General features: G+C 36.7%; 2 protein-coding genes across 2 annotated transcripts; both read right to left on the reverse strand.

Annotated features, from left to right (window-relative positions):
• Window positions 1-1,023: 1,023 nt before the first annotated feature.
• LOC123565093 (DNA polymerase III PolC-type-like) lies at window positions 1,024-4,593 on the reverse strand. The gene is made up of 3 exons (XM_045359102.2): window positions 4,119-4,593; window positions 3,617-3,745; window positions 1,024-2,134 (listed from the first exon to the last, which is right to left on the reverse strand). The coding sequence occupies exons 1-3, from the start codon at window positions 4,132-4,134 to the stop codon at window positions 1,305-1,307; spliced, it is 975 nt and encodes a 324-aa protein (XP_045215037.2). The 5' UTR covers window positions 4,135-4,593; the 3' UTR covers window positions 1,024-1,304.
• A 779-nt stretch (window positions 4,594-5,372) lies between these two features.
• Window positions 5,373-10,501, reverse strand: LOC123563029 (uncharacterized). Its single transcript, XM_053527792.1, has 6 exons — window positions 10,008-10,501; window positions 8,607-8,787; window positions 8,108-8,209; window positions 7,366-7,601; window positions 5,739-6,173; window positions 5,373-5,707 (listed from the first exon to the last, which is right to left on the reverse strand). The coding sequence occupies exons 1-6, from the start codon at window positions 10,444-10,446 to the stop codon at window positions 5,373-5,375; spliced, it is 1,728 nt and encodes a 575-aa protein (XP_053383767.1). The 5' UTR covers window positions 10,447-10,501.
• Between the last annotated feature and the right edge of the window lie 4,899 nt (window positions 10,502-15,400).

Genomic DNA, 15,400 nt, shown 5'->3' on the forward strand with positions numbered 1-15,400 from the left:
CAGGTAAAACTCTAACATAACATGCCTTCTGTATAAGAAAAAGGATTAATAAATTAAAATACTCTTGTATATTTATATGAAAAACAACTCTTATGAACCTAAAACGCATGTATTTGCAGAAGACAGACCAACAAGGGAAACATCCTTAAGGGCCCGAAAAAACAAGCCAAAACATTTAATAACTTTACTAAATACAATTGGAAAATTGCTATGACCCAAAAAAATACAAGACGCCAACGCAGGATTGACAAGCATCTCTAAAATTGAGACATTTTATTTTTAAATTTTTTTTATTAAAAGAATTGGAAACAATATCTAATGAAAATTAAATTTTAATGAAACATTACATGATTGTTTTGCTAAATGAACTACAGAAACTTTTCGATAATACAGATGCCGGTGCCAAACTAAACGGTATTTAAACGTCTTAAATCGCATTGCTTGTATTTAAGCCAAACAAGAAATCAGTCAATAAGTTATTTACATGTACACAATACGAGTAAGAAAATTTGATGGAAACTTTTCTTTGATTTTAAGGTAAGACCTGTGTAATGGGCAATATCAAGAACCTAGAATTGCAAACTGTATTGTTATTCTGTATCATATTGTACATCTAAACGTGAAATATTAAAAGATTTTACCGCGTCATTTAATAGTTACAGGTGTTTTTTGATACTACCCCTTTTCGGCCATTTGACGCCAACAGAACCAAGAGACCTGTTTTGCATTATAATATTTTTTTTTCATCAAAAAGAAAAAAACACTCTTTCTAGCAGGTATTCTATTCCTCTATATATATATTGTACAAAAAACAACAATCCATGTATAGTAAACAAGGCTTTCATAAAATATAAGCAAAAAATATATAGCGATATGGGCTAAAACTGACGACTTGTGGGATGAAATTTTTTTCAACTATTTGTTTCAAAGTTCAAATTTATACATTCAAAGGTATGTAATAATGTAATTTTGGTATTAAAATTTTCCTCAAAGTGTAGGCAATAAGATATATGAAAATCAAAAACTTTTACCATCTATTTTTATTTAAATAAGTCCAAGCAAAAAGGTATCCCCTAAAATTACGATAACAATTTTTTCATGAAAAAGAATGCTCGAAATGTCTTTCATGATTATTTTCACAAAAATAAGTATCTATTTTGCTTGCCATACATTATTCATAAATACAGTACTCTTCTAAAAGATTCAATACTTCTTTGAAAGATAAATAACTTGAACTAGTGTCAAATTATTTATAAAATTAATCAAGACATAGTACATGTTTGACCTTGAATTGACGAACAAACCTAATTTTTGCCTTCAAAATACGACACTAATTTTGGAATTACAGCCTCCAAAACCCTCTTAGAATTTGTCACTCTTGGCAGCCCTTCACTGTTTCTCATAGTAAATACATTGTACAGTCCATCTTCTCCCTTACGTAGAAAGATTGTATGTAAATGTTTGAAATTTAACCCCGAGCTAGCCACATTGTCGGCAGTGGACGACTTCATGACACCATTTGCTACCAGAACAGAAAGAGATGGCATGTTTTTCTTTTTCTCTATGTTGGATTCCATGTTGTGTTTGACATCTCTAGGAGGAAAACTCTTCACTACTACACACTTCTCATCATGTTTCACAGCGTAACTGACCAGCTCTGACAAACACTTGACATCATCAAGAGCGTTATGAGCGTTATACACTTTGGAAAGCAATGTACGGGCCAGATCTTCCTGTTTGTAAGACTCCCTTTTAGGACATACGGATTTAAATACTGGAAGAGTGTCTACCAATCCTAACACACATGCACAAAGTTCACTAAACATTCCGGTAGCTAAGCAGGCGTTGATAATGATAGGAAAGTCAAAACGTTTTCCATTATGTGCAATTAGAAACACGTTTCTGAACTGTTTCAGCCAGCTAAACAATTCTCTGAGTGCTGATTCAATAGTTTTAGTTTCAACAGGAACACCATTTACAAACATATCACTACTATTTGTCACAACAATTTTAGTCACTTGTTCGGCAGAGGCACTCATCGGTAGTTTGGGTAACACATAGCAACTGAAGCTCTTCTCTGTGCTCACATGTTTGGCGGCTATCTGTGTTATATGAGGATACACCTCTCCTCGAACTGAAAAAATAGCAGCAAATGAGAAGTGAAATGAATGAAATAAATAACAAGTGTAAACTAGAAAATGCTTTTGTAAAAAAGCCCATGTCTCCCCCAATGCAAAGTCCTATAGGCAAGAAGTCAATAGGGTTCAGGAGCGAAAGTCAAAGAGACACTGATGGTTGGCTGCAATAGGGATCATCTACTTGGCATGTCCAGTCATCCCGCTAAATTTCAACACTCCTGGCCTAGTGGTTCTCAAGTCACTGTTCAGGCTCCTGTGACCTTGACCTTTGATGAAGTGACCTCAAAATAAATAGGGGTCATCTACTCTGCATGTCCAATCATCCTAATAAGTTTCAACATTGTAGGTCAAGTGGTTCTCAAGTTATTTCCAAAAAATGATTTTACATGAACAGGCCACTGTGACCTTGACCTTTAATTGACTGACCCCAAAATCAATAGGGGTCATCTACTCTGCATGTTCAATCATCCTATGAAGTTTCAACATTCTGGGTCAATGGTTCTCAAGTTATTGATCAGAACTGGTTATCAATGTTCAGGCCACTGTGACCTTGACCTTTAATTGACTGACCCCAAAATCGTTAGGGGTCTTCTACTCTGCATGACCAATCATCCTATGAAGTTTCATCATTCTGGGTCAAGTGGTTCTCAAGTTACTGACCGGAAATGGTTTTCAATGTTCAGGCCCCTGTCACCTTTGATGGAGTGACCCCAAAATCAATAGGGGTCATCTACTCTTCATGACCAATCATCGTATGAAGTTTCAACATTCTGGGTCAAGTGGTTCTCTAGTTATTGATCGGAAATGGTTTTCAATGTTCAGGCCCCTGTGACCTTGACCTTTGACAGAGTGACCCCAAAAACAATAGGGGTCGTCTACTCCAGCAGCCCTACAACCCTATAAAGTTTGAAGGTTCTAGGTCAAATGGTTCTCCAGTTATTGCTCGGAAATGAAGTGTGACGGACGGACGGAAGGACGGACGGACAGGGCAAAAACAATATGTCTCCTGGGGGAGACATAATAAACACAAGAGCGATCAGTGATCACAGGTGTCACCTGCCGGGAACATTCAGACAAAGGGAGATAATTCAAAAACTAGGACAGGTAGAGTTATGGTTCTTTGACACTGCACACCCCCTCAATGAGTTCTATCATTGTGTGAAGTATAAGTTTGTATCTTTCAGTTTTCGAGCTCTGCACCAGACAAGAAAACGTGACGGACAGACAGACAGAGGACGGAGAAGTGATCCTTATATATAACGCGGCTACTCCATAGCAGGCGACATAAAAAACCTTTGGTCGAAGCAATGCATGAACAAATCCTCTCCCATAAAAAGATCATTTGATTAGAAACAGCCATTGCCACAAAGCATAGAATAGGCAAACAATGCAAAATCATAACTCTTGAGCTGTTTCTTTGTCTGTGTTTATAAAGGTAGACAACTGTATTTACGAAGGGAAAAGATAACAATACTAACTAAGGTCTGTAGTTTCAAGGTCCACAGTGATGTACGATGGTTCGCCACTTGAACAGACTGGCTTGAATACTCCACGCGGTATAGGATCAGGGATTCTGTCTATGTCAGTACAATCTTCATGGCCAACTTCTGTAGAAATATAAATTGGTGAAAGTTAACAAGTCATACAATTTATATATATAAAGTGAGGTTGAGGTATATACATATATACATGTATGTCAATTACACAGCATGGGTGCCCAGTACTGCCTGATACACATGATAAATGTGTGATAAATTCTTAGACCAAAAGATTTTTTCAGTTATAACATAACAAGGTCATCACTTTGTAAATAACAGACAGAGCAAAAACTATGAGCCAATTTGAATAAAACTGTTGCAAACATTACACTGAGGTTCAAGATTTAAAAGTTTACATGTATGTTTGAATGAAAGCATCATATACATGTAGGTACAATACAGATACAAACAAAACAGGCCAACTGTAAGTGAAGAAACTTACCTGACTGATATGTCATGCCTTCCAGTGACTCTGTAGCCGACTGGTTGACAGCACGCTCTTTCTTCAGGAATAAACGTCTTCCTTTTGCAGAAGGCTTACAGAACGTTTCTTGACATTTTTTGCGTTTGCTGGCACACTGCTTTGCATACTCTTGTGTGTGGTGTCCAGGGGACAGATCAGCACTTTTGTTTACCTTTTATAATGATGAAAAAAGTAGTTATTGAAAGACATATTTGTAAAAAAGCCTACAGTTACATCAATTACAAAAGTTGCTCTTCTGTACAATAGTTTGAAACAAGGAATAGATTTATTATTACCACTATCAGATAATGGCAGAAATGTATATTATTAATTATACAGAAAACTTGCTTTCATAGAACTTACAAAAATCATTACAATTAATCTAAATTACTAGTTGATGGTGTAATTATTGTACAGATCATACAATTGGTGAATTTACAACATTATAAAGACCTGAGATTGTACACTTACTTGTAACTGTAGAAGACAACCAAACAATGTAACTATCAACTGCAAAACGTAGTAACTGAAAATCAAAAGAACATCTGAACTGTAACTATAAAGCGGGTAAAACATCGACAGACTGCACAACATAAAAAAGGCAACAAACAATACAAACAAACAAGTTCAAATTCAATGATTGGAACACTTATCAGCTGTAAGCCAGTCCCATCAGAAATTATGTATACATTTTCAAAATATACTTCATAAATTGAATCAGTAACTTGTCTTTTGTTCCAATAAATTTCTAGGTTGGCATTCATAGAATAAATATAGTAGGAATGTGACTCATGCTCACTTATGACCAACTAGGCTACTTTAGGATCATTGTGGCCAGGTTTCATTGAAATCCACCCTGTATATTCAGAGATGTGGTAACAAAATTTGATAAGAATTTAAGATGAAGGTTATTGTGACCTCGACCTTTGACCTAATTCTCACTTAGGACCAACTAGGTCACAGGGTGATCATTGTGGCCAAGTTTCATTGAATTCCATGCAACAGTTTCAGAGGAGATGCAATAAAAAGTTAACAAACAGATGGAATGACGGACGAATCACAGACAAGCCATCTCATGTAAGGTGGGCTAAAAAGATCACTACTGAAAATTACATGATTAAAACATTTGCCAACCTAGTGATTTTTTCCACCATTGAAAAAACAAGACCCCTTCCCAGAAAAGAACTGTAAACAACATTAGAACAATTTTACAACTGTGTTACCTCTACTATATTAGTTCCTGCCTTCATTGATAAAAGCTGCTGTGGCCTGTACTCTGAAGTCTAAAGCCTCAGTCCCGCCATAGTAGATGTTCTTTGGAGCTTTGAGCGATACCTCACGGTTGGCGTGCTCACACTGCTGACTGGATCCCAATTCAATGAGCTGGCTCGCTTTGGCAATGAAAGGTGTCATAATGTCCTCTAGCCGTTTTCTCAATGTCTCACCAGTCAAACTAGATTTGTAGGGTAGTGAACGGTGAACATAGGATACATCTTTATTCCTTAGATAACCACAAAACCTTGGCTGACATAACTGATGATCACCGAAGTTATGAGGAATATTGCTCTCAGATTCTCTTGTAATCCATGTAAGTCCCGCTATTCTTTGAAAGGGCATATGAGACACACTTTTGGATATGACTTATTGATATCTTGCTTATTTTGATTCCATTCTCATTTTGTAAACCATACAAGCTTTTGCCTAAGTTTTTGATCACATGGTTTTTGTCATATTTCTTTTTCAGACTGATTCCATGCTTGCTTTTCAGTCTGGCCAATAAAGTGTTGTCACCATCACCTTCAAGGATTTCCACCGGGGTACCTGCTTTAGCTAGATCCAGTATAGCTTTCTCTCCACTTTCACTCTCCATAGAACGGGCACTACCCGAGTGGTTCCGTACACAGCGATGTTGCCGTAGTGGCTGGCCGGGTCGGTGACGTCTCCACCAGTTGCAGGTTGTGCACTGCCGGTGGCTGATGACGCTCTTTACAATCTTCTTCCCCATCTTTGAAGAACTCATAAAGAATGTATGAGCTGAATAGATATAACTTGACTATAACTGAAAGTTACCCTTTATTATTAAAAAATGAATATATATGGCTGCAAAAGTCAAAATAGCCAATTTTGGACATTTAAGGGGCTATAACTCTGAAGCCCATGATGGAATCTGGCCAGTTCAAGAAAGGAACAAAGATCTTGTGGTGATACAAGGTGTGTGCAAGTTTGGTTAAAATCAAATCATAAATGAAGCTGCTATTGTGCAGACAAGGTCAAAATAGCTAATTTTGGCCCTTTCAGGGGCCATAACTCTGAAACCCATGATGGAATCTGACCAGTTCAAGAAAATAACCAAGATCTTATGGTGATACAAGTTGTGGGCAAGTTTGGTAAAAATCAAATCATAAATGAAGCTGCTATAGTGCAGACAAGTTCAAAATAGCTAATTTTGGCCCTTTCAGGGCCCATAACTCTGGAACCCATTATGGGATGTGGCAAGTTCAAGAAAGCAACCGAGATCTTATGGTGATACAAGTTGTGTGCAAGTTTGGTTAAAATAAAATCATAAATGAAACCACTATCCTGCAGACAAGAAATTGTTGACGCACGCACGCACGCACGCACAGAAGACGGACGAAGGGTGATCACAAAAGCTCACCTTGTCACTATGTGACAGGTGAGCTAAAAACATCTTGTCCTAATGAAGATGTAAGCAGTTCTTTATTTTTCTATTTTTAGTAACAGTCACATGATCTTTGACGGGTGAAAATAATCTGTATACTTTTCATGTTATCGCAGGAACAATTTTTGTGCCCGGATGGACAGGCAGACAGATCAGCAATGGATAAACCTTTACTCCCTTCCGCTGAAACATTCTGACCAATTTTCATAAAGATCCATTGACAAACATGGTCTATACTGAGGTTACAAAGTTATTCTGTTATTTGAGCTAATGACCTAGTTTTTTGACACCATGAGACCCAGTTCAAACTTGACCTAGATATCATCAAGGTGAACATTCTGACCATTTTTCATTAAGATCTATTGAAAAGTATGGCTTATAGAGAGGTCACAAGGTTTTTCTATTTTTAGACCTACTGACCTAGATTTTGACCCCACATGACCCAGTTTCCAATGTGACCAAGGTATCATCAATATGAATATTCGGACCAACTTTCATAAAGATCCAATGAAAAATGTGAACACAAAAGAGAAGAAAAAAGCTTACACGTTAGACTGTCAAATCCACGTTTCTGCCAAGCAGTATCAGCAGAGCAAGACATACCATATCGACTCTTGGCCTTGTACTTGGACAGAAGATTTTTTCGGATGGTCGTACTCCTACCATGGCCAAACGGTCTACACTTTCTTCTGTGTCTCCGTGGTGAGGGAGATGGGGTGTCAACACTATCTGTCACATTACTTGGCATACTTGCTGTTACTAATGAGCTTTGTAAGATGGACCTGCAAGTGAATCAAAGTTTGTGGTGTTTCAAAGTTTGTGGTGTTTCATAACAGTTAACTGTTACTGAAAAAATGATAGAAATTATGCACAAAAATCTGTAGGAATTAAAAGGTACAGTTGGTCACATTTGCAATATTGATATGTCTGTATACTGCCAGTTCCAAATATGAGCTGTGCCATGAGAAAATCAACATAGTGGGTTTGCAACCAGCATGGATCTAGACCAGCCTGCGCATTCGTGCAGTCTGGTCAGGATCCTTGCTGTTCGCTAATGGTTTCTCTAATAACAATAGTCTTTGAAAGCGAACAGCATGGATCCTGACCAGACTGCACGGATGCATGCTGGTCGCAAACCCACTATGTTGATTTTCTCATAACACGGCTCATATTACTTTATTAACATACATATTTAATGTGCAAACTCTATGATGCAAAATTGTAATTCTATATGTTCATTTAAACATAACTTTTCATTCACTGTTGAAATAAATTACATTAAATTTACTTAGTTGCTGGTGATGTATCTGGTAATGCTGCAATACCCAGATCTTCTATTAAACACTCCATGCTGGCTGCAGCAACTTTGGACTCCTCTTGGGAAATTTCACTGAAATAATCAATGTATTTTACTATGAACAAACATATACATATTTATACATGTCCCAAATGAAAACAGAATAATGTGTGTATGCATTTATATTTATAATATTTATACAATGTCTGATTGGTTTGTGTTGACTATCAATTTTTAATACATATGTATTTTCATACAATTATAAGAAAAGTGCAAGGTACAACTTCAAGTCATGTTTAGCAATCTGAAACTGGAAGTATAGGATCCTTTTTCCAGAGGATGTTCAAGAAATTCCCTGGCCAATGGACAGGATAATTGCAGTACACCTCCTTTATTACTCACTTATGGGACTGGAGATAAAATTACTACATGTATATACCTTTATTTACATTAATTAATTATAGAACACATATATATTTAATTATGTTACCTCATTTCTTTCTGAAAGGTTTCTTGGGCTGCTGTGTCAATAGATTGTTGGGCAACAGACTCTACAAATCTTCCTGCACGTCGTTCCATATCTTGCAGATTCCTCTTATTAATCGGGGCTATGTTTAGAGTGGAGAGCATGTTGTTAACCTTCCCGGAACCACCAATGCTATCTATCATGGCTAAACAAAACCAGAATAATTAAAATAACCTTTCTGTCGAACATTTGTATTCTATCTTTTGAATAACAACTGAAACTTGTAAAGCCAGCAAACATATACAATAACACTGTACAGTGGTCAGAATGCATTTAACCATACATCAATCGAACCCTGGACTTAATAGATTTTTATAATTGAGCCGTGCCATGAGAAAACCAACATAGTGGGTTTGCGACCAGCATGGATCCAGAACAGCCTGCGCATCTGCGCAGTCTGGTCAGAATCCATGCTGGTCGCTTTCAAAGACTATTGTTATTACAGAAACCATTAGCGACCAGCATGGATGCGCAGGCTGGTCTGGATCCATGCTGGTCGCAAACCCACTATGTTGGTTTTCTCATGGCACGGCTCATATTTACTATTCAAACATCCTTTATTATTCAGTGTTCCAACTCATTTTTAAAAATTAAGTAAGGGTAAAATCTACACCCTGGTTACAAATTTACGGGTTAAATAATTAAACCTGGAGGTTAGATGTATGGAAACAAGGCCTTATCCGAAAATACGTCTGTCCAAAATTCTACATCTGACAGTTGAAGTCTTAAGCATATTATATATATTATTATCAAGTTTTAAGTCTGTCAGAAACAATATTAAATTTGTCAGTTATAGGAAAAATTTGGCCTTATTCAGACAAAATTTGAATACCTGTTTTCAACAAAATCCGTTGTCTTCTCTTGATTTTATCAATAAATGCCTGTGCACTGTGTGCAGTCAAGGTCGGCAATAAATCTCCCGTATCGAGTGTACACACACATTGAATAGTACACTCAATACGTGCGTACAACCAACAGGGGTGTTTTAATGTTGACGGTGCAGTAAATAAAGTGATATATGCATTTGTACTCAGTCCATTTCATACGCGAGCAATCTCGCACCAGGTCAAATTTTAATGTGAATGGGAACGCTGATTATTTTTGTAATTTTCTCAGACCTTCACAGAAAAGACGCCGCAAATGCATATTCTCACATGTAACATTCCTTTTTCTGATTGGCAGTGGCTTGGTTGCCGGTTCCGGCTACGTAGACTAAAGGACAGATAGTCAGTCCTATATATGGCTAAAGTGTTTACGTTTTAACCCTTATTTGGACTAGTTATTTTCTTCACCACTTTCAGTGGATTGCAATATGTGAACAAAAACAAGTGACACAAAACTTTGAATAAATATCAGTGGACTTACCAACACCAAGCTTTGTATTTGCTGTGAAGCAAGGCATGCCTTTCTCTTTTACTCTGTGTGTCTTTCCATACGGGACTCGATTTACATGTTCACAGTCCAAGTTGCTGCACCTCACATATAGGAAACCTGACAGACCTTTTTTTAACTCCCCAACAACAGAGTATTTATTCATAGATACAGGGCCTAGCTTACACTTTTCACAATATTCTAAATTGTCCAGTAACACACCCAACTCGATAATAATCCTTCTATCCCTCCAACCATCTCGACTAGCGTTCTCCGGCAGATTTAAGTGTTTGTCACTACGATGGCGTTCCTGAGTAACTGTCGGTTTCTGTCCACAGTATACATGGTCTAAAGTTACCGATAACGGCTTCTTAATAGCTTTATTCACCTTTTTCTGGCCAGCAAAACGACCTTTCGGATCTCTCGCCGCCATTTTGATGCCCCGGATGTAAACATGTGGTTCCCGTCACTGATTCTATTTTCATTTTGAAAGCAGGAAACCACGTTCGGAATTACGGAAAAGGTTTGTTTATGTCCGGATCGCACCGAATTATTACGGTTTTTGTCGAAATAAGACGAATGAACCGGAAGTGTATTACGCAGGTCTTACCTTAAACCGGAAATGAAAACAATGGAGTGATACAATTACAGGCAAGAAAAAATCAAAATCCCACAAATCCTTAAAGTTTCCTCGCCGAGGTAACAACGGTGGACCATTAAGGCCAGCGGCTCCTTCCTTGGAACGATAAGGCAAAGATGATGAATCGGCAGATAAGGCTAATGCCAGTACGATTCCTAGGACTTCTCAGTAATAGGGGTAGGTCTTTCATACCTAATTATCTCCGGTGTTGTGAGTTTATTTTCGTGACGTACTCTGACATTGATCAGGTTATATTTATTTATTTATTTATTTATTTATTTGGGTTTTACGGCGCACCAACACAGTATAGGTTATATGGTGCCAAACAGGACTACCAATTTTGGTTCCACATCTCATTTACATCAAAATAAAAACATGAGGTATGGAATCAAAATTTGCATACCTGCTGGAATCACAGAGTTACTGCAAAACCAAGTGTTAAGACCCTATTAGTCGCCTCTTACGATCATGCAAGGGTAAGGCAGTGGTTCCAATTCTTTTCATACACAGATCGCCCCAGAACCACATGGGGCTAATCAGGTTATAGGAACATAATGTTAAAGGAGAGAGGTAAAAAACAACAATATTTTATTGATGTGTGTTTCAGTGGGAGAGGGGGGAAATGAAACCCAAAGTGCACAACATAACATTCTAAATGGTATTCCTATATGGTTTCAACACTCATAAAATGCTTAGCACGAACATTTCAGCCCTTTACAAAGTCATGGACCAGAACTCTGGTTTGGTTAAATATTTTTTTCAAACAAAACCCCAGGTGCATAACTCCATATGATTAATAACAATCCTATAATGTTTCATGATCCTACGTAAGAAACGTTTTGAGATTCTTGCTACACAAGCTTTAATATGCTCTTTATCTCTCTTGTAATTATTGACAAAGGCAAGGGCATTTACTTTGATCTGGCTGAATGAAAACCCAAATAAAACCGCAGATGCCAAACCTCAAATGCTAATTAACAAACCTATGGTTTTTGCTGTCTAGCTGAAATACTAAAACTTGTCTTTAAGGCACAAAGCAATTCATAAAATGAGTTATCTCTTGCAATATTCATACATGAACAAACATTATACTCCGTTTGGAAGGATTCCTGATTACTTCAAAAACCAGCGACTCGTGTATTTATCACATATTCAGTCAGAATCTTTAGGAGTTGGGGCTGGGAGTTTAAAGAATGGAAAAATCACGACTTTGGATTTCCCTGTTAGAAATGCTCTGACTGAAACATGTTGAAGAAAATAGAATTCTGGCTTCGAAAGCACTGAACTATAATTCTTGCTCCAGGTCAGATTTAAAAGGAAATATTTCCATTACTATAAAAACCATTTATTATGCATTGTTATATAATATGATTGGTATATTATACATTTATCGAGTTCATGTCGGCCAGTATATTGACTTTTGATGGGCAAGTCGTTCAATACATGTTTTACGTGCCATCAGAATTTGTTTTAGTGTTTAAATGGTTTTACCTATTAGCCAAGTAACTTGTATACAATATAAACCGTTCATATAAAACAAAATGTGGAGTGACAATTTATATGAGTTATTTATCAAAACCTTATGTTTAATACACCATTACATAACACCCCTTCGTAAATAAGGAAGACAGCAATTTCCATTGACGTTTTAATATTAAACAAAGTGAAAAAATCTTTTGAAAGGATAAACACATTGTGTATTAAAACTTTCAATATGTGAACGATAACCCAAGGGCAGGGAGATAAGGGCGGCGTCAATTTAAAAGAATCTTTTACAAGGTAGGCCCGCAACGAAAAGAAACTATAATGGAATGATTTGACGGATGGGTTACTCCTGAAATCCAACAAGTATATTTTAAACATATGGAAAATAGAAAATTGGATTAGGGAGGGGCTGTTGAGGAAAGCAAGGAAAGCAACATGCGTTTCTTTTTGTCTCCTTACACCACACACCACAACAGCGCAAACACTCCCGTACATAAGACACACAAACACACACACGGCCAAAGATATGACCTAACCTCAATAATAGAAAAAGGAGTGAGGGCGTAAATGCAAGGGGGGCGATATAGTTTTTAGCTTTTGTGTAATTCGGAGCGACGTATAAAAACTTGATGCCATGCAGCTCATGAAATCGTTTGACACATCGTTAGTACATGCAAGTTATCTTATCAAGCAAAATATTAAAACATTTGGTCTTCTCTATTGTAAACGTAGTTAAACGGGATGGACACATCTTCCGATCGTGGTAAATTACCTTGATTGGGGGTGTCTTACGTGGGTGTCTTACCCCAATTGGGGTAATACAAGATCAACAGAAAAGCATATACCAGCTTACATACAAAAACTTGACCAAAAACTGCTAAGTCGAAAAAGGGCCATAATTAAATAGACTTGTGGAACCTATGCAGTATAAGTCAGATAATCACAGTGAACAAATGTGTGAAGTTTCAATGCATTCCCATTAGTGTGTACTGAGATACCAGCTTTCAAAAACCAAAACCTTAGCCCAAAACTGCTGAGACAAAAGGGCATAATTTTGTAAAAAATAAAGCAAAATATTATAGTTATGAAACTTGTGCAATATAAGTCAGTTTAATTTTTTTTATCACAGCGAATAACTTAACCAAATCGGGACACCGACACCAACGCTGACGATACATGCTGGACCCCACACCCTCAAAAATTGGGGCAGGGCGCTGTCCCCACTCCGCTCCTACGTATTTTAACTTGTCCAAACTTGTGTCATGAAGGTCATTCATTTTACTTTACTTTTAACTAACACTTTAATGTAGCATCAGTGTGGCGATTTTGCTGAATGTGTTTTGATAAATGACACTGAATAAAAATTAGGAGACAACAACAGTACAAATAATTAAACATGGCACCTTTTAGGCAGGCAGGGTTACACTATTATATCACAGGCAAGAGTTCAAATTTTTAGCCTGAAATGTGAAAGGATATATTGTGCAAATATTGTGCAAATTAAACGCATCCCTCTCAAATACTTTGAATAATTGTACAAAACTTATCAGCCGTGATAATTATATTGCATGACAAAAGCTTGTTATAACACTGGGATCATTTTTTTGTTTTCAAATAAAAAAGTATTTTGTCCAAGTTAAGATAGGGACTATCCCGAATAATTTTACTCAATTTTCTCTCTTCAAGTGTAATTACAACTTTATCAATTATACCTTTGTGTAACAATATATATTTAATATGGAAACTCACGTAAATATAATTACTTGCATAACATGTTAAATATACATGAACATGTGACTAGTAAATTTGTACACATTATTACTTGTATCACGTTGTAATAGTCCATGTCATGCAGAAAACCGCCGAAAAAATATGTATATCTGTCTAATGTCTAATGACGCTGCTCATGTTAACTTTTGGGGTTGAACTAATTCCAGCATACCCTTTTGGTGTGGAATAGGTAGTATGTAAGGAAATGAAACTTAGAAAAAATATCAAAGCAAATGTTTGAGATATTATATCTGGAATTCTGAAGTAACGTCTACATCTAATACTGTGGCAAAAACTGTGGATCATATGCTGTACATACTGTTCTTCTACCGGTAAACTACAGCATAAATATGTTCTTTAAATATCAGTAAAAAGAAACTTGTTGATTTCTAGCATTTACTGGTAGCCTACCAGCCTACCTTTAGTATTTTACCATCTTTATCAAAAAGACTCGGGGTGTCAGCATTCAAACATTGGTGTCAAAACACATACATATTTCTAAAACAGACTCGTTGGCATTGGAGTTAAAATTTTAAATACCAAACATGTGTATATGAAAATCAGAAACAAGAAAACAAAACATTCATAGGGGATTCATGAAATAAAACTGTATAATAAAATTCCGCTTAAGCCGGGGAGGAGTTGCACATTTCATAACGTCTCATGAACAGACTCAATCAAACCGAGACTGCTATTATTCTTCTTGGTTGCATTCTTTTTACAGATTTTATTCATAATGTTATTGCAGATTGGTGGGGTACTTGATCACACCAATATTTGCTCGAAATTCATAAACAGTTACGACAGTTATTTATGCTTTTTGTCGTGTTGAGCGACCTGTGGAGTTTCCACTTTTTCTATTGAACTGCTTTATCATGTAATGCATATATGTTAATAAAGAAATGATACTAAGTCTAATATTTTGTTTAACCTTAGAAAAATCTGCAATAGCTTGTGTTATTTAAATCTAAAGGATGCTGCCCTTATAAATCACCTAATTTTTAGAGTTTGGCTTGGATTTCTTTTGAGGATTTTTCCCTGTATTGTATAATTATCGAAAGATTATAAATCATCAATAAAACTTCATGCTGGAATTACTTTGGGGTTCTGACATTTTTTCTAGTGATATAACCGGCTTAAATAGCATACGGCCGCCCATGAAGAATGGCTAACTTGTATTGTGCCTGCTATTTGATGTTTGGCCACAGAAGTGTGAGTCATGTGGGTAATATACTGGTAAGTAGTATGTGGTACCGGGTATTTACTAATAGGCACTTTTCATCTAATAATGGTAGTTACTCTCCATCGTCATTTTAATGGTGGATGCCAAAAACACACTAGAAAATGCTTTTTGAAGAAGAGCGCATGTCTCCCCCATAGTCTCCTGCTTAGTAGTAATAGGCAAGAAGTCAGTAGGGGACAAGAGCGAAAATCAAAGAGACACTGATGGTTGGCTGCAATAGTGAAAATCTGTCATCCCATGAAGTTTCCA

This window comes from Mercenaria mercenaria, chromosome 17 (assembly GCF_021730395.1).
Source record: "Mercenaria mercenaria strain notata chromosome 17, MADL_Memer_1, whole genome shotgun sequence".
NCBI classification, from domain to species: domain Eukaryota; kingdom Metazoa; phylum Mollusca; class Bivalvia; order Venerida; family Veneridae; genus Mercenaria; species Mercenaria mercenaria.